At 41.8% G+C, this 21,237-nt stretch overlaps 1 protein-coding gene across 2 annotated transcripts in view; it reads left to right on the top strand.

Annotated features, from left to right (window-relative positions):
* Positions 1-21,237, top strand: part of LOC140126318 (E3 ubiquitin-protein ligase RNF213-like) — a 163,128-nt gene that overhangs the window by 42,756 nt on the left and 99,135 nt on the right. For both annotated transcript variants that reach the window (XM_072145604.1, XM_072145603.1), the window contains 11 exons: positions 1,225-1,392; positions 2,032-2,178; positions 3,333-3,946; positions 5,226-5,391; positions 5,472-5,689; positions 8,580-8,720; positions 8,873-9,034; positions 11,163-12,309; positions 13,872-14,065; positions 14,237-14,389; positions 16,098-16,172. In XM_072145604.1, the coding sequence (XP_072001705.1) occupies positions 1,225-1,392; positions 2,032-2,178; positions 3,333-3,946; positions 5,226-5,391; positions 5,472-5,689; positions 8,580-8,720; positions 8,873-9,034; positions 11,163-12,309; positions 13,872-14,065; positions 14,237-14,389; positions 16,098-16,172 (3,185 nt within the window). The remainder of the gene's footprint in view (positions 1-1,224; positions 1,393-2,031; positions 2,179-3,332; positions 3,947-5,225; positions 5,392-5,471; positions 5,690-8,579; positions 8,721-8,872; positions 9,035-11,162; positions 12,310-13,871; positions 14,066-14,236; positions 14,390-16,097; positions 16,173-21,237) is intronic.

Genomic DNA, 21,237 nt, shown 5'->3' with positions numbered 1-21,237 from the left:
TTCTTTCCCTAGATCACAAATAAAACAAAGAAAATCATACAGTTTTAAAACAATGACACATACCACAAGTCCCTATCTATAAATCTATAAAAAGAACTACTTCTGTCAGTGAATCCCATAAGGGAAAAATCACCCAAATGTCCAAATTGGCCAAATTTTTGCCATTTTGTAACAGATGTACCAAAAAATCTCAAAAGCTTGTAAAGTCGCCAAAATGGAGGCATTAAAAATGGCTTTTCCCTTACATACAGCAAAGTATGAAAAAGTTATTAGTCTCAGAATATGGTGATACAAAGAAATATTTTTCAGTACAAAAGGTTTTAATTCTTAATAAGTTTCATTTGGAGCGCACAGTAAAAGCCATAAAAACAGAGCACACAAGAAAATAATGTGAATGTTTTTTCATCATTTTCACCAATTTTTTCCAGCTTCCCAGTGCAGGACATAGAATATTTTATACTGTTACTATGAAATGCTTTATGTGTAGTACAAAACAAGCTGCCAAACAGCTCTATACACTGAAAATTGAAAAAGTTATGGAATTTTGAAGGAGAGGAGCAAAAAAATGGAAAAGTAAAATTGAAAAAGCCATCGGTGGCAAGGAGTTGGCTGCCTTTCAATGAATCTCTTGCATTAGACATGTCCCTCCATGTATATGTACATGTGTCTTTGCTTCCTTTGAGAGCTTCAGCTTTTCCCCTGTTCGCACCATACTGCCCTCTACACAACTTCTTCTTTTTCACTTCTAGTCCATCCTAATGGCATCTCCCACTGTGCCTCACTCTCACAGTCTGTCTCACTGACAGACACAGGAAGAGGGGAGGGCGGAGTGCAGAGTTATAATCGACTGCTGCAGCTCCTCCTATTCATCAGTACACAGACATGTAAAAAAGATCCACAGAGAGTTTACAGACAGCACTAAAGTAGGAAGCAAGAATGCTGAATGAATAGGGATTGTAATTATAAAGGCACATGGGCAACTTATGTAAAAAAGTGACCAACCCCTATATTTGTGTAACCAAGTTTTCATGGAATAAACAATAGGATGGGCTGTAATGCAAATACATAAAACAGGAGGAGGAAAGGCATATAAAATGGTAAGGAGGTTCTGATATCAAATAATACAAAAAAAAGGATTGATACTGTTCTCTCGAATGCAAATTGCAGATTATTCTCTGCAAATTAAAGCAATATTAACTTATTAATTATTTTTTATATGAACAGACTCGAGTATCATTGGGCATTCTGAAAAGGAGATTCAGGAGCTGGTGGAGATCTCAAAATCTGTGTTTCTTGAATGTAGAAAAAGCCTCATTGACGGATCTGTGATTGTTAAGCATTTGGAACACATTTTGAATAACAAAAAAAAGTTTTTGGATATATGTAAACACAGTAAGTGATTGGAATGCCCTTTGCTGTAAGCCACTGCTTGTATATTTAGTACAGGTGGTTCCCTACTTAAGGACACCCAAATTACAGATGACCCCTATTTAAACACAGACCCCTCTACCCATTGTGACCTCTGGTGAAGGTCTCTGGATGTTACCTTATTCCCAATGAGCAGCTGTAAAGTGTCTGTAATGAAGCTTTATTTATAATTCTTGTTCCCATGACAGCACAAAATTTTGAAAAAGTAATTGTCACTGGGGCAAAAAAAATTTTTTGTCTGGATCTACAATTATAAAATATGCAGTTTTGACTTACATACAAATTCAACTGCCTGTAGTCTAAATTTTCAGTTGTTTCTCTTCTTTCAGCAGTGTCAGACTGGGTTTCATTAGGCTCGCCAGAGAAAATCAATCTAGGGGCCCACTCTTCATTATCCCCCAGGAAATATACTCTAGCAGCCTTCAAATTGTGTTGTTTTCTGATGAAAAGCCTGGGCCCACCGGAGGATCCTCTGGTACTCTGGTGGGCCAGTCCGACACTGTCTTTCAGTATAGAACAAGACGACGGATTGCACTTAGTTTTAGTTGATTACCTTTTTTTTTTTAGCAAGAAATGTAATAATAAATTCATCTTTGTTTTCAGATGTGGAAAAAGGAGACGGCATTTCACTGATGGAAATCCAAAAAGTTCTGGAGTGGAGGGAGAAAGAATTAAACACTCTGAAGGAAGAACATGAATGGCTGGACAGCCTCCTCAAATTGGTGCGGAGAATTTCCTTGCGTGTTAAAGGTACTGATTTTTTTTAATACTAGCCTATATTCCTTTCAAAGGGCTGGGTTTGCCCAAATTGAGGTCCCAGGAAAAAAACAGTAGTAGAGTAGTAACCTCTTAAAGAGAAGGACACAACAATGTATCCCTTCTCTACAAATTGTTAAATAATAATTGCTAATAAGCCTCATGTAGCTTTCATCCCTTTTTATAAATCATATTCAATTATTACTGAAGTGGGCGTCACTTGCTTGGTGTGAAATGAGCTAAGGACGGTGAAGCCTCATTATTCATATGAATCAGGACAGCATGTTTGTAATTGGACAACCTGAAGCATGTGATGAGTCACATGCTTGTGAAATCTCTCCAGGTCTTATTTTTTTGCAGTGCTCTCATACAGCCCCTCCCAACTAGTCTCCTCTTTTCTCTAGCTGTTCTATACAGTTTCCCATTGTTACCAGAAAGCATGACAAAAGGAGAGCAGCCTAGGGGGACAAGGTAAAACCTCTGCTAGCTGCTAAATATAGTAAATGAGAGAAATTACTAATGTGTATTTTACGAGATATTCCACTGTCCCAACATTTTTGTTTCACTCTGTATAACAAAATAATGCAGATGATGAAGTAAGATTTCATTTGTGTTGTGTCCTTGACTCAGAATGAGTCAAATGAGCAACCTATTGGCCATCATATACAGTATGTCAGCAGAACATGTAGATGAGGTTAAAGATGTAATGTGGATTTCGGTCCATTGAACTATTCCACTTTTCATTGGTCAGTACATGACAAAAGGAGAGCAGCCTAGGGGGACAAGTTAAAACCTCTGCTAGCTGCTAAATATAGTAAATGAGAGAAATTACCAATGTGTATTTTACGAGATATTCCACTGTCCCAACATTTTTGTTTCACCCTGTATAACAAAATAATGCAGATGATGAAGTAAGATTTCATTTGTGTTGTGTCCTTGACTCAGAATGAGTCAAACGAGCAACCTATAGGCCATCGTATACAGTATGTCAGCAGAACATGTAGATGAGGTTAACATTATAATGTGGATTTCGGTCCAGAGACCTATTCCACTTTTCATTGGTCAGTATATGAAATATCAATATTTATATAGTTTTTGGCTACAGGTTTACATTAAATTAAGGCAGATTTTATTTTTATTTTTTGCAGTAAATACTTCTGAAATTTACGGGAAATATTTAAAAAATCTAGGACCAGAGAAACTCAATGATCTCATACCGGTAAAGATTCTCGGTAAAGACGGTGAAGCAGATGCTGTGTCCCACTATAGACTTTCACCTGACCTAATGAACATGGCTTGCCATGTGCACAATTTCCAGAACAGCCATGTTTTCATGACTTGTTGGGAGCAACAAGAGAATTTATTAGTGAAAAGTTTACAAGCTTCAGGCAGCGATGAAAGTGAATCTGCGGAAGGACCTGCAATAACATTAGAAGAATTAAAGGATAAACTCTATTCCCCCTGCCTTGATCTCTGTAAAACAATCTACAATAATTTAAAGACAGGGGAGGTTACATTTGAAGTTATTGACAATTTTTTGAAAGATTTCAAAAATCGATCCAAACAATTAGAAGATGAATTGAAATACTTGTGTCGTCTTGACCACAATGACAGCGGTAGATGGATATCTCAGCGTGTGAAGCAGATCGAGCAGTATCACCAGCTTGACTTGGCTTTCCGCTCAGCAAAAGTCATAGATGAAATAAAAACTTTATTAAAGCTTTCCGGAGATTTTCAAACCTTGACAACACTGCTGGAATTCGTAAGTATTTTTTAATCATAACTTTTAAGAATGTAAATAGATTCTAGACTGTTATTTGTCTTTGTTCAGTATATTCAGTGTATCATTTTGGAGCATAGGCATTCTTTAAAGAAAATCTACCATCAAAGTCCAGCATGGATAAACCAGGGACACTTACTCATAGATCCAGGCAGGAGTACAAGAACCCCAAAAAATGTCACATCCAAAAGATAATAAATAACAAAGTACAAGTATAAAAAGGATGTAAAATAGGGGAATGGTAAATGATAAGTGAAAGTAATATACCCACAAACATTCCAGCGGTTACATCATCAATATTTCAAGTTTAAAACATCGGAGGGACAATGGTCAAAGGGAGGTGTAGAGTTCCCCACACATATTGTCTCCAGCAGGATACTTCCTTGAGGGGTTCCTTCTTACCCCTGACTGCAAAATATTAGGTATAAATAGTCACCTTACCTAGCACCCTCCGTTTTACTTCTGTTAAGCCCATTGTTTAAATGGCTCCCCCGTTGGGTCTGTTGTAAAATGTCTTCAGACTTCTTTAAGGAAATTGTCTGCCTCAGACATGCTCCCACCATTAGGTCCAGGGCAGTGAAAGGGGAGTGTCAGTGGCCATTTACAGACACATCTGACAGGGAAGCTGGACACATGGACCTGTTCACGCTCTGCGCCCGTTATATCGGACACAAAGCGCAGTGACTTAGCACTCAGCGTCCAATATATCGGTCGCAAGTGTTTCTTGGTTTTGTGATGTCACCCTGTCTCGCGACAGGGTGACGAGTGTATTATGCGGGTGGGGATCGCAAGGCGACACCTACCCGCTGACATAACAGGACCAATTTCATTGGTCCTACGATGTTGATCGCTGAAACTGGCCAGACAATGCAGACTGGCCTGTTTCAGTGATGCAAGTCATGACAGATCATGTCATGACATATTGTAAGTCAGGACAGATCTGCTGCTCTCCGACACCACCATTTGTGGCCAATTGATGGTGTTGGAGAGATAAGTGGGATCTGTCCTGCACCACATATATACTGTTGCACAATCACTATTACACCACCCCTCCCCCCTCCATCGTCTGTTATTCCCAGCACCGTCCGTGGCTGCGTACTTAAGGAGTTAAAAAAAGACAAATGCACATAAATAAAAACAAGCCCAAACAAACAATGAGAAAAAAACTGCTTTTGTAAAATCCATACAAATTTAGTATCTTCAGACTGACACCAACATACCGAAGTAGTTAATCTTATTGCATTTTTATTGCATACTTTAGGCTGACGACTTTGAGAACTGTAAACAAAAGACTCTTTCTTTCATGAGTAATGAAGTTGTAGAAACAAGAAAACTTCTGTCAGAAATAAAAGATGAACACATCGTATGTCTTAAGGAAGTTCTATTAGGAAAGGACTTTTTCCTATGGGTGAAAGAAGCATTGACAGGTATTGTACACATTTGGTAAATATGTAGTAATTCATCTACAGTTTCAAATATCATTATTGGTTCTGAACTTTTTTTTTAGATGTCAATGAATTGAAAGTGTTTGTTGACCTGGCCACCATCTCCGCTGGTGAGAATGACATGGACGTGGATCGTGTCGCCTGCTTCCATGACACAGTTCTGGGTTATAAATCTTTACTATATGAACTTGATTCACGTTCGGGATTTAATGACTTAATGGAATGTTTGAAAAAACTGTGGAAAGCTTTAGAAAATGACCCAAGACTCCCCAAAAAACTGGTAAGTATATTAGATGTGTTTACAGAAAGTCAAAAACAAGAAACCAAGTAATCCCTCAAATCACATGAGGTAAAAATGGCTGGAAGAAGTCACCAGGAAGTTCTGCACCTGATGAAGTAGATTCCTTATCTCCTTAATGTTATTATCATGTGTCCTATCAGTACTGTAGTCACTACGGTATTTTTCTAGTATGAGAGAGAACTCTCCGTATGCCTAGTTAATTTATAGGGTGACAGTGCACCAAGTCCTCTGTATGCAAGCCATTGACGCCATTGACGCCATGTTGGTGGTGGTGTGGGGGTTATTATCTGTTATTATTATATTTTTTAATTGTAGTCTTCACTTTTTTATATTAGCCTGTTATTAGTGGCTGGTAGACATAATGTACCAGATTGGGGAGTGCGGCATGGTGCCTTCAGCCTATGAGCCTTGAACATTACCCCCATATGGCATAGAGTACTGTATTTTAAAATTATGTTTCTATTCATAACCATGAAGCATAAGGACAGGGAATAAAGATGAGTGAATCAGTTGATATAAGTTAAAGGACACCTGTCATCAGGTCTGTGTCACTTGTCCTGTCACCTCTACCTGTTGGAGCAGCTCACAAGGATCCCATCCCAGCCTTTATCTAGTTATTTCATACATTATTCATTGTAAAATCATCTATTTTTTATCATGTAAATGAGGCTGGTCACATGGTGGGAGGCAGTGATGTCACCCTCCCCTCTCCTCCCCCTGCTCATGTCTGTGTGTAATGTATAGTAAAGTTAATATAAGCAAAAATGTAAAAAAGAAGAAGAGGCGGCACTCACCCAACTAGGAAAATCTTCTTTTATTCAACACCAAGGCATGGGGCAGGGAGGTGCCAGACGAAGCGCAAGAGAGCGCGAAACGGCCCGTTGCCGATTGCACAGCGTGTAGCACCTCTCTGCCCCATGCCTTGGTGTTGAATAAAAGAAGATTTTCCTAGTTGGGTGAGTGCCGCCTCTTCTTTTTTACCTTTTTGCTTATATGTACACATCTTCCTGGTTGAGCACCACCCGTGTACTAGGATTTTTTATCCCCCACCTGAACGCCACAATACGAGGCTGTCCAAGAATTTCCCATGCGAGCCTGGTAGTGCCGACGTTTCCCTTCAGACGGTAATTACACCATCTGTCGGACTCTGTTGTTGTTATTTCAATGTATAGTAAAGCATTGCTAGTTTGTGTGCTGCATCTGCTGACATGCTGCATCCTCCTAATATACAGGTGAGAGACACAGACATCAGCTACACAAGTACCTGACATGTTCTGCTGTAACATGGCTGCCTGGAGCTGCTGTATCTCTCCTATACACACACATGCACACACAGGCTGCAGGGGGCGTGGCCACCAGCACCAGGAAGCACATCATTATACAGCCTCGCACCATTATACAGGCTGTCAGTCATGCACTGGGGGTGTGGCTGTGCCTCCCGCTCATGAATAAGGTGGACAGCTTGAATATGCTAATGCTTCATTGGACATTTCACAGGTCATTTGCATACAGCTTTAGGACCTCATTGCTTAGGTTTACAGGCATGTAGAGGGACAAAGAAGGGATAGAGGCAATGCTCTCTTATGGCAGTTTATGAAAATATATTTAGTTTAGGGGGGTTATTTTGCATGACGGGTTCTCTTTAAGGTTAAACTTGAAGCCTCTCAAAAGTTGTATTTCAGTGAATCTGAACATTTTGGATTTGTTTCAGGTATATTGATAAAATGTACTGCTGAACTTTGCCTCTTACTGCAGTTTTGGGAAAATTAAAAAGTGTATATATAGTTTTAGCATATTTGCACAGTTGAAGATGCTAAGTTATTTGTAGTGTTTAAAGGAAACCTACCATTTGATTTCATGAATTATGAACCAAACATACCTTGAGAATGCTGTAGCCACACTGATGCAGAAACATATCTTGTTTAATTCCTGAGCTGAGTGGTTTTGCTGAAAAAACAATTATAAAATTATGATAATGAAGTTCTGTTGCTCCTGTGGCTGCTACAGCACTTCTCCTCTCACATTAAATATGCCCTGCACAAGAAAATGATGTAATCACCGTGTTGTGCCTGACAGGCAGAAGTAATCAATCGCTGCACCATCCCCCAGCTGCTGTGTGTGAGTGATCGAGCTTAGGTTGATTAGTCCTGTCTGGACAGTTCAGGAAGCTCTGTGTTAATGTGCAAGCATTACCAAACCAGCTTTCCTAATACAGTATACTAGATGCCCAAACATAGTAATTCTGTAACAAGTGTTGTCTAGTACAGTACTAGGAAAACTACAAAGTGTACAGTGTGTTTAAGAACCGAATAAGCAGGTGTACATGGGAGAGGTCATCACTGGTAGTAGTTTCAGTGGAATAGGTAGTCTTGCCGGTGGCAAGGAAACTGGAATCCATGGTGAGGAGAGCAAAAAGAAAAGCATCTAGAGGACCTCATGATCATGATGATGACAATAAGGATTTAGTGTTTAATAGGACCTAGTAACTGGATTGGGTGTGTCTAAGGGAATAAAATTAGAGGAAAATAGTGTTGGCAACAGTAAAGGCCATGTTTACCATTTGGCACTTGAGGGTTTGTGTCTTGGGCATTTGTTCTTTTTCTGTATTTTGTTCCCAATATCCTCTACCATAACAGAAGGGACTGGGGCCAACCTCCGTTGTGAATAGCATCTTTTTCTCAAGATCACATGCTATTGACTAGTGGCTGTCTAGATCAGACCAACCCTCCAAAAATAAAAGTCCAAGATTTTTGCGAATATGATGCAAATTGGTGATTGCTTCAAGGGGTTTTGGTGATACAAACTATATAACTAAGTTAATATGTGAAAATGAATCATTAATTAGATGTTTTTGATTTTACTTCTTTAGAGAGACTCTGCTCGCCACATCGAGTGGTTGAAAACTGTAAAAGAAAGTCATGGATCAGTGGAATTGTCCTCCTTGTCATTAGCAACTAAAATAAACAAAAGGGGGGTGTACATTATCCAATCACCAAAAGAAAACAAAAAGGTAAATATTCTGGAAACAACAGGTTCATGTTATCTGTTATCCATTCATCGAGTAAAGTATGGCTCATGATGTCCCTAATAATAAGGATTTCAGATGACGCGACTTAATAATTTCAAATACAACTATTGACACGATACTCTAACTTTGTCCAGATTGCCCTAGACAATGTGATACAACTGAATCTTCCTGAAGAAGGAGACAGCATAAATAATCACATTTACACATTGGAGGAGTTGAAGGAATTACTGAATAAACTTATGCTGATGTCAGCAAAAAAAGACCAGAGAAATGAGGATATTGAAGAGATTTCAGAGGTAAGAAAACAAAAACCTCAATGGTCTTTACATGTTGCAACATTTTCTCACAGTTTCTAGATAATAAAGACAGCTGTCCCAAAAATACATAAGGTAACAAAATCTATCAAAGATGACCAAACATTATTTTTGTTGTGTGAATAGCATAAGTTTTGAGTAGCAGAATGTTTGGGTCACTGCAAATCTGTGCCAAATGATCAGTAACATGGTTATAATAGGGGAGGTGTCTTGTGTGGGGTTGGTAATCCATGTTGGCCTAGCCTAATAGGGAGGTTAGGGTTAGCTCCTTGTCTACCCACAGTTTTACGCTTGATGGTGAATGAATATAGAATGAATGCACAGATAGTAGCCCTATAAGTAGAGGGTTAGAATCGGGACCTCCTGCACCACCTCTGTGCTTAGGCAATATCAGTGTTGAGCATTTTGGAGAAATGCCAGGTAAAGAATTAAGGTTGTCAACGTACTTTGTCAAAGTATGGATTTGGGATTGGTAAAGTTGGAATGGATATAAAAAAAATATGACAATATGTCATTTTGAGGATGCCATACCACAAAAGCGTGAGAGAAGACCATTTTTTTGAGGTGCTCCTCAATTTTCTGTAGCAATGGGCTGTAACTGATATCATATAGGTCTTTAAAGTTTGCCAAAAAATTAATCCCTAAGTATTGTATAGACAACCAGGACTATCTGAAAGGAAATTAATGTTTCAGTTAATTCAACTTTTTGGCAAGTAATTTTTTGATAGTTTGGAATTGTAGGTGTTTAAGTTTCTGACCATGCTGTATTTTTGGAATTCGTACATAATGGAAGGCAGTAAAACTGTAGGTGAGGTCACATACAGCTAAAGTTCTTTTGCAATTAACAAGAGATGCCTTGAGAAAAGCCCAACTCACTTTATGAAAAGCCTTTTCTGCCTTTAGGCTCCTTTTACACTAACGTGTGCTCACCTGGCCGTAGCCCAGGTAAGAATATGGCAGCGCTTCTCCATTATGGTGGAAGAAAGCCTGCTCTATCCCCCCCCTCCCAGGTACGGTACGGCATGGTGGGTAATATGTCCATCAAAATGGATATTACCCATTGCAAGGCATGGTAACGTATGCAACCCATACAACAACGGAACCGCAGGTTTGCACACGTCCATTGGAAAATCGACCTTACTGTGGGAAGACTCAATTGATTTCTCCTTAAAAACATTATTACGTGGCTCCGATCCGAAAATCCCATCCTGGTTTCCATTTATGAGAGTAGGAATACCAAGTTTTGGTGTAAATGGTCTGTTTTGCGTCCAGAGTCTTGGCTCTTCAGAATTTCCCAGACCACACACTTTAGAGCTATCGGTGGTGCCAGTGGGGTCCGAGGTATGGGGCTACTGGGGCGTGGAGTAGCCGGAGCTGAAGCTACACGGCGTGGCTACTCCACGCCCTAGTAGCCTCTTTGGATCCTCCTACTATGAGATTTTCAGAGCCATGCAGAGCTAGCGGCTGGGCATACTTGCCACCGAAGCCGGAGCTATTAAACATGCGCAAAAGCTCCTGCTTTGCAGCCGAGTACGCGCAGCCGCCGGCTCAGCATAGAGAGTCTATGTAGAGCGCGGACGAGTGCGCGCAGCTACCAGGAGCTAAGCGCTGAAGATCTCGTAGCAGGAGGATCCAAAGAGGCTACTAGGGTGTGGAGTAGCCGTGCCGTGTAGCTTCAGCTCCGGCAACTCCACGCCCCAGTAGCCTCTTTTAGATATTTGGATATTAGGTAATTTATAAAGTTACAGGCCACTCAAGGATTAGCCATAAAAAGGGCTCCCATGTCATTCATTAGTTGAACCTGCCACCGGATCTACCTTAATAGGTAGATCCGAGATGGTAGGTTTCCTTTAAGGTATGGCTCCAATGTAGCTGCTGACATCTATAAAGCAGTGGATGATTTTTGTTGATGTCAAAGTACATGATAGATTTCCTTTAAGGTGCACTTTATACCCTTATACCTTATATTCCAGGTGATGTTTTGGTTTCATTCTATATTTTTATACAATTAATGTAGGAGCACTATGACATTTTTACAAACACCCTACTCTCGATATTATAGATGTCCACATACAGCCATTAATTCCATCTTTTTTCTTATTTCTGACAGACTTTCTCCAATGTGCAGAGGTTGGCCAGATCCTTTATTAACCTCTATTTAGCTGGAAATATGTTATTTAGATCCTGGAAAGCAGAAATCTATTGTTTAGACAATGCACTTGTCAGTATTTGCATGAAATTTGGTGACAGCGGTATCAATGACTTTGAGGAAGAAGGACCTCTTACCAGTCTACTTCCAGATATCTGCAGGACCATGGAGAATTTATTGGACCATTGGCTGGAGTTCATGAAGAAGAAGCGGTCTCAGCATTACTACCTAAACTATTACACGGCAGAGCAGCTGGTTTTCCTTAGCCAAGAATTTCAGAAAGAAGACATCAGCGAGGAGGCGCTTGTCATGTTATCTTTTATTAAGCCGCACTGTCAAAAAATTGACACTAACGCCTGTCGTACAAAACGTTCTACAGCTTATTCGACTGAAAAGGATCCAAGCAAGACACATTTTGCTTTAAAATTAGCAAGATGTAAAAGTATATTGGAGAAGTTAGAGATGGTTTGGGAGTATTTAATGTCTCATATGAATTCCCTGTTCCCAGGATGCTTAGATTTAGATGCTCTAGGTACTCGCTTAGCCTCTTTAGCAAAACAAAATAAAAAATGGGTTTCGCGCAAATTCCATCCTGGTTTGCGTAAAGGTCGCCCTAATTTGGTTTTATGCCCCTCATCCCAGATCTTGTCCTGTGCTCTGGCAATGTATATGCACAGCGCTACGGAGCCTTTGCCATCCTATGATGAAGTGCTGCTGTGCACGCCTCAGACTTCCTTCGAAGAAGTCGCCTTGTTTTTCAGAAGATGTGTAACACCGGGTTACAAAGGGAAAAAGATTTACAGTCTAATCTATGCAGATGAACTAAACTATGACACAGCATACAAATCCGAGCAGCTATTCCAGCAGCTGCAGGCAGGGAATGATGACTACTGCCTGGTGATCATCTGTAATTCTGATCGAGAACATTGCTACATTCCCTCTGTCTTCAGCCAGCACAAGCTGCATGTGATTCCTCAAAATCCCCTTCATGAGATAAAACAATATCTACGTACTCACTTTGCTGTGGATCCTACAGTTATTTCAGCCGCTCACGTATTTGAGAATGGACTCAGTGCTGGCATTGTGGCATCCAAACGGGCAGGAATGGGTAAGTTAACGTATGGGTGAGTCTGTATGATTTTAATTATATATACTGTACTTTTCAATAATTATTATGACTGTCAATTAAGTAGCATGTTCTAAGACATTATATACTTAAAATGTTTATAAATGATAACGTAAGGCCTAAATATTACCTCCATACTCAGGGGTGTAATTAGGAGAGGATGGACCCCAGTTTGACCTATGCATGCCCCCCCCCCCCTTTTCCTTATGAAAATATACATATTTATACACTCACACATGTTTATACAATTACAGTTATACACTTATATATACATTTATACACAATATCCAAACACAAACAGAATATACACACATACGTACAGTATAAACACACTATATACACAGAAGCAGTGTATACACTCACACACTAAGACGAAAATAGTACACGGTCCAGCCAGGCTCCGAACACTTGCATTTTCAATCCTTTATTGTTGCATGTATAATACAAAACATCCCATGGTGGTGGACAACAGCAGCTTATGCGTTTCAAGCAGATATACTGCCCTTAGTCATACACTCACACAACCCATACAACCTATTCACGCAAACATACAGCATACGCACACCATATACACATACATACAGCATACGCACACCATATATACATACATACAGCATACACACCATATACACAAGCATACAGCATACGCACACCATATACACATACATACAGCATACACACAACATATACACAAACATACAGCGTACACACACCATATACACATACATACAGCATACGCACACCATATACATATACACATACATACAGCATACACACAACATATACACAAACATACAACATACACACACCATAAACACATACATACAGCATACACACACCATATACACATACATATAGCATACACAAACATATAGCATACACACACCATATACACATACATACAGCATACGCACACCATATACATATACACATACATACAGCATACACACAACATATACACAAACATACAACATACACACACCATAAACACATACATACAGCATACACATACCATATACACAAACATATAGCATACACACACCATATACACATATATACAGCATACACACACAATATACACATGACATATGCACATTCATCCATACACAAGTATATATTTAATGCCAGCCAGTCTTAATCACATGAAGAGGCCACAGATATTACTAAATACAGCCCAGTGGCTTCTGACCACGTGGGAGAAGTAGACAGTAGAAGGTAGAGATGAGAGATAGTTATTCCTGTCGTCCTGCTGTCCCTACCCCAACATTTCTTATCTGTGCTGCTGGTTCAGCTGTTTACTGTGGAAGATGTGCACTTCTTCAGTGTGTCCGGGCCCCCTGACACTGCAGCCCCTGTAGTAGCTGGTATGACTACTACACCCCTGTCCACATGTGGTCCAACCATTTGCCAACCCCCTTGATCAAGGACTACATTTTAGCAGATTCTAATTCAAAACTTTACATTTGTTTTCAATGAAATTTAATAGTGAATGTTTAGTTTTATTCATGAGTAATAGTGAAACTATAACTTTCATTTATTTCCAGGAAAATCTTTGTATGTGAAACGGATTTATCAAAAGCTTGTGTCAACACTGGACACTGAAAATCCAATTCTAAAAACTATCCGGCTTAATAACTCCGATGTAAATGAAAGAAAATTATTGAACACCTTGCTTCCTTTTCTTGATCGCAATGTAAAGAATAGCCCTATCATATTCCACATCGATATTACATCTTCTGTGAGTATAGAATACTTATAGAATAAATTTGTAAAAAAATTAACATAGAGCTAAAAAGATGGACTACGATTTAATTGGGAATAGAAGTATTTAAAAACAGACATGTCAGGTGAGGTGACACATTTGCAGATTATTAAGGACTAGTACTTATCATATTTTCGTTTGCTACAGGTGAAAAGAGGTATTCCAGAATTCCTGTTTAAGCTTTTGGTGCTGCAATATCTCATGGATTCAGAGGGAAGAATATGGAAACGGCTGCCGAATCACCTGTACATTGTTGAAATTTTGGAATCGGAAAGAAGAATTACAAAACTGCTTAAAGAGGTGAGATGACATAATTTATTTAAGTATTATTTGGTTGCTTTAAAGAGATTGGGAACACATTGTAGCTTTGTTAAAGAAACAGACATGGGGGGGGATTCATTAAGTGTGTTGCGGGCCTTGACAACACTAGTCTGGTGCTACACCAGCTATATAATCGTGATATATCATTGGATGTTTATTTACAGACCACATTCCCAATTGATTTATAAGCCGTGTTACAAAGAATTCTCTCTTGAGCAGCGTGATTGAAAAAGGTCTTCGTTTTCTAAAAATTCTACATACATTTTCCTCCACAGGCTTGCCTATAGCATGGTGGAGCTGATTTCTCTTCAGCAAGTAAACACAGCCAGCTTCTCTATAAACTCCCTCATTCCCCCTCCCTCAGGAATTCTCTTTAGCGAAACACACAGCTAGTGTCTCTCTTAAAGCTAATTTTTTCCACTTTTGTTTGCTCGCTATCCCTAAGACTGAAATGTGAGACCAAATCAGTAGGTAAGAAGTAGTTTTTATTGGAATCTTTGAGTGGGCAACACGTTTCAAAGACATATCGTCCTCTTCATCAGGTCCAATATAGATTAAAAAAGCGCACTAAAATGAAATTATAATGACAAAAACTTAAAAAACCATAAGCATGAAACATGGTGGACAAAAGATGATAAATGAACAGGCAATGGTCGGTGTAAAGTATCATGGTTAGCAGAATTAATAAATATAAACATAACAGTTCATATATATACACACATATACAAGATGAAAAAGCATATTCCTTAGTCATAATTAATTAATAAAGTAAATAAATTACATTGAAGAATGTGAGCCAACAGAGAGAGTTAGAAGGGGAGGGGAGGGTGGGGTACATGGGAAAGAGAAGGGGGGGGGGGTTCGGCTTACCTGGGAGCAGTAGAGATAGGCTAAGAATCGGAAGAGTGAGTGGATGCAAATAGACCTGCTAGTAGGGTGTAGTTGACCTGAGGGTAGGGTCAGGGTGGTGGGCCAGGGTGAGAGGGATGGTGGGACACACGGGGAGGATATAGTAAATGCATAGGTGAGAATGGTAATTAGTAATGTCTCTAGGGAATAATATGTACATGTGGTGATAAGGTGATAGGGGTAGTCCCATAATAGAGTTGGGAAGGTAAGGGGACCTGCTGGCAGAGGATGTCGCGTGATGGGTAAGTGGGAGCGTATTTAAGGTAACTGTGGCGATGGTGAACTGAAGGGACTTATGGTTCCGTTTGTAAAGTCCTTCGATTCTTTAAAAATGGGGGACCTGGAGGAAAAGGTGGTCGGATTAGGGATGTTGAAGGAATCAGGATGATGGAGTATAGGGAAAAAGGTGTAGAGGAGACTTACTATTTTTTTTAGGAGTGCCGGAGATTTCCAACTGCGCACCAAAGTGTGTTGGCGGCATAGGAATCTTGCGGCCATTTATTATTAAGTGGTGACAGGTAAATGAATGGACTCTCACCTCTTGTCACCAATACGTGAGCGTTGTCAACAGCCGTGTCCTTTCTTAGTGGCAACTTCTTGTGTGCCAGCGATGTGTGTGTGGTGGTGGTGGTGGTGGGGGGGGGGGGGTTCGGGGTGCAGATTCCAAAGGTAATAAACTCAAAACTGGCTAAATGTTGGTAACTGGTATTCTGGGTGATTGGTATTCAATGACTGGTTAAGATATTTTTACTTATCTAATGTCTTTTTCATTTTTAAGGTGGACGCAGATGCAGGGATTTCAGATGAAGGATCAAAGGAAGGTGAAAGTATCCAATCAGAAAAGACATTACAGGTGAGTCATAGGATGAACTGTATTGTACACTTATTAGTGCAAAGAACCCATGAGCAGAGCTGGTTCCAGAGGCTGCTGGTGTCAACTGTATATTACAGCTGACACCTACCTCTATCACCCGCATTCAAAGATTGCTCTGATAGTTGGTGTTAATCCCTTACATGGCATTTAAGGGGATTCTGAAGTGGATTGAATCGCTCCCCACCCCCGCGTTGCTTACCGGGGAAATGGATCCACCCACTGAACCCCCGGATCTACGTGATGTCCTCTGAGAGCCAGACACTGCCTCTAGGCAGGACCCGGCTGTAACATACATTTTTTTAGTAAATAATAAATTAAATAAAGTAAAATTCCCCTAAACACCAACATTCCCTATACATATACATACATATAACCAAAATGCAAAATCACAAAAAAAAAACCCAAATATCTACATATACCCATACTCCCATACCACATACCCACATATCACCACATCCGTAACAATCTGTACAATAAATCGGAAACATTACTGGACCTGCTCGGTGAATGCCGTAAAAAAAAAAAAAAAAAAAAAAAACTTGCCAAAAATGTTCATTGTTTATAAAAGCCCTAAACCAGCTATGAAAAGAGGGCGATGAGAAGCAAAAGAGATTTTCCTCAATAAAATTGTAAAAATAAATGAAAAACTATATAAATTACATATCACCATAATCATAGTGATCTATAGAATAAATGTAACATATAGTTTTTATATAGGAAATAGGAATCCAGAATTGGCGATTTTCTTTTCCTCCATACATTCAAGAGTTAATACAATCTCATCAATAAGCTAAAGATCCACGAAAATGAAGTATTCGTAAGGTGCATCTAATCTCTTGGAAAATAAGTATTATTTGTTCAAATTGACAAAAAAACGTACATTTGTAAGTAACAATGCAAATCTGCTCTGAATGGCGCAGGTTACCACCACATATGGGGTATTGTTACACTCAAGAGAAATTGGGTATCAAACTTTGTGGATAGTTTTGGTATTTTATCCACTGAGAATGTGTAAATATTTTAAAAAATCCTTTCATGTAGCCAAAAAAAAAATTTCAAAATTGCACCCATTTTTGTTTTTACCCCTATAAAACAATTAAAGGTTTAACAAACTTCATAAAAGTTGTTTTACGTACATGGAGGGGTATAGTTTTTTTAAGTGATGTAATTTATGGAGTTTTACTATTGTACCTAAGGTTCTAAGCCCCATAACATCCTACAAAAATGAGAGGACACGTACAGGGCCGGATTAAGGTTGGTGGGGGCCCCTGGGCGCAAAATCTGGTGGAGGCCCCAACTGAGTGTAGCGTGCATACACGTCCTCCTGCTCACTATCCACTATCCCCCCAGTAACACCGCTACATACACCCACCTCACCCCCAGTAACACAGATACATACAGCCACCTTATCCCTAGTAACACAGCTACATACAGCCACCTCATACCCAGTAACACAGCTACATACAGCCGCCTCAACCCCAGTAACACAGCTACAAACAGCCACCTCATCCCCAGTAACACAGCTACATACAGCCGCCTCAACCCCAGTAACACAGCTACAAACAGCCACCTCATCCCCAGTAACACCGCTACATACACATGCCTCTCCAGTAACACAGCTACAAACAGCCGCCTCGCCCCCAGTAACACAGCTACATACAGCCGCCTCACCCCCAGTAACACAGCCACATACAGCCGCCTCACCCCCAGTAACACAGATACATACAGCCACCTTATCCCTAGTAACACAGCTACATACAGCCACCTCATCCCCAGTAACACAGCTACATACAGGCGCCTCAACCCCAGTAACACAGCTACAAACAGCCACCTCATCCCCAGTAACACAGCTACATACAGCCGCCTCAACCCCAGTAACACAGCTACAAACAGCCACCTCATCCCCAGTAACACCGCTACATACACATGCCTCTCCAGTAACACAGCTACAAACAGCCGCCTCGCCCCCAGTAACACAGCTACATACAGCCGCCTCACCCCCAGTAACACAGCCACATACAGCCGCCTCACCCCCAGTAACACAGCTACATACAGCCGCCTCACCCCCAGTAACACAGCTACATACAGCAGCCTCACTCCCAGTAACACAGCTACAAACAGCCGCCTCATCCCCAGTAACACAGCTACATACAGCCGCCTCACCCCCAGTAACACATCTACATACAGCAGCCTCGCCCCCAGTAACACAGCTACATACAGCCGCCTCAACCCCAGTAACACAGCTACAAACAGCCACCTCATCCCCAGTAACACAGCTACATACAGCCGCCTCAACCCCAGTAACACAGCTACAAACAGCCACCTCATCCCCAGTAACACCGCTACATACAGATGCCTCTCCAGTAACACAGCTACAAACAGCCGCCTCGCCCCCAGTAACACAGCTACATACAGCCGCCTCACCCCCAGTAACACAGCCACATACAGCCGCCTCACCCCCAGTAACACAGCTACATACAGCCACCTCACCCCCAGTAACACAGCTACATACAGCAGCCTCACTCCCAGTAACACAGCTACAAACAGCCGCCTCATCCCCAGTAACACAGCTACATACAGCCGCGTCACCCCCAGTAACACATCTACATACAGCAGCCTCGCCCCCAGTAACACAGCTACATACAGCAGCCTCATCCCCAGTAACACAGCTACATACAGCCGCCTCACCCCCAGTAACACATCTACATACAGCAGCCTCGCCCCCAGTAACACAGCTACATACAGTAGCCTCGCCCCCAGTAACACAGCTACATACAGCCGCCTCGCCCCCAGTAACACCGCTACATACAGCCGCCTCATCCCCAGTAACACAGCTATATACAGCCCCCTCATCCCCAGTAACACAGCTACATACAGCCGCCTCACCCCCAGTAACACCGCTACATACAGCCGCCTCGCCCCCAGTAACACAGCTACATACAGCCGCCTCATCCCCAGTAACACAGCTACATACAGCCGCCTCACCCCCAGTAACACAGCTACATACAGCCGGCTCGCCCCCAGTAACACCGCTACATACAGCCGCCTCACCCCCAGTAACACAGCTACAAACAGCCGCCTCTCCCCCAGTAACACAGCTAAATACAGGCGCCGTGCCTCCAGTAACACAGCTACATACAGCCGCCTCACCCCCAGTAACACAGCTACATACAGCCACCTCACCCCCAGTAACACAGCTACATACAGCCGCCTCATCCCCAGGATCACAGCTACATACAGCCGCCTCGCCCCCAGTAACACAGCTACATACAGCCCCCTCGCCCCCAGTAACACAGCTACATACAGCCGCCTCATCCCCAGTAACACATCTTTGTATCTACCTTCTCTCCTAACAGATATGCAGTCCCAATTAACATACACCTCAGCCCACACCAGACGTGCAGTCCCACAGTTTATACAATTACACTCATTTATACACACCTTTATATACACACATAAAGTTCTACACTCGTATGCTTGCAGTCATATAAATACAAGTATACACACACATTTATGTACCCATATACATTTATACACTAAAACACAAACTCATAAAGTATATACACACATACAGTATATATACATAACACATACGGCATACACATTATATACAGTATATATATACACAAACATACAGTATACACTGACCATATATACACATGCTGCATATACATACAGAATATACACACATACAGCAAATACACACACGTTCAGTATATACAGTATGTTCACACACATACGGGAAATACACACACATTCAGTATACAGAACATATACATACATACCACATACACAGCATATAAACATAAACATACATCATATATATATATATGCTTATACAAAAATATGTGTGAATAAATACAGTAAATGCATATATACACAGTATATACATATATAGACAGTAAATGCATATATACACAGTATATACATATATACACAGTAAATGAATATATACACAGTATATAAATTATATATATAGACAGTAGATGCATATATACACATATACACAGTTTATACACATATACACAGTATATACACAGTAAATGCATATATAAACAGTATATAAATATATAGACAGTAGATGCATATATACACACAGTATATACACTGTACATACACTGTATATACATAGAATATACATCATATATGCACACAGATAAATACATATGTAGTATACTTACCAACAGTCGCGTCAGGCGGGTGTTCGGGGTGGATCTTGTTCGGCGTGGGGTCGGTCAGTTGCTGGTTTGGACTGAAGGGGGGGGAATCACCCGTTAGGCCGGGGAGAGCAGGGGGGACGGAGGACGGCGCTTGTTCCGACGGGGGGGGGGGGGGCGTTAGGAGTGGAGGACGGCCGCTTGTTTCAGGGGGGGGGGGGAGGAGGGCGGTTGTTCCGGTGGGGGGCGGGGCGTTAGGAGCGGAGGACGGCTGCTTGTTCCGCCGGGGGGGGGGCGGGACGAGCAGAGGATCGACGCTTCTTTCAGCGGCGGCGGCGGGGGTTGGGCTGGGCGCTGTGCTGAGCGGAGGACGGACACCTGTTCCGGCGGGGAGGACGAGCGTAGGACGCCCGCTAGTGCCGGGGAGGGGGTTGAGTGGAGAACGGGCGATTGTTCCGCCGGTGGGGGGTTGGGGAGCGGAGAACGGCCGCTTTTCAGGCGGGGTTGGCGAGCGGAGGACGGCCGTTTGTTTGGGCAGGGGGGGGGGGTTGGGGGAGAGAGCAGAGGACGGCCGCTTGTTCGGGCAGGGGAGGAGGTAGCGCGAGCGGGGTTACGAGCGGGCGGGAAGGTTTAACCATGCAGCGGGATGGGCGGGCAGGGAGGCGGGAACCTTTGCCGGGGGGCGGACGGCTCGGCCATGCAGGGGGATATGCGGGGAGGCGGTCACCTGTGCCGGGGTCCGGCGGACGGCTCAGGAAGGTGGCGGCTCAGGAGTCAGGGCCCGGGGGGCGCGAACTGGTGGGGGCCCCCTGTGGGGGCAGGATGGTGGGGGCCCCGGGGCTCGAGCCCCGGGAGCCCCGCCTATAATCCGGCCCTGGACACGTATA

The sequence above is a fragment of the Engystomops pustulosus genome, chromosome 4, assembly GCF_040894005.1.
Source record: "Engystomops pustulosus chromosome 4, aEngPut4.maternal, whole genome shotgun sequence".
Classification (NCBI taxonomy): Eukaryota; Metazoa; Chordata; class Amphibia; order Anura; family Leptodactylidae; genus Engystomops; species Engystomops pustulosus.
Note: the sequence above shows the minus strand (reverse complement) of the source record. Positions and strands in the feature narration are given on the sequence as shown.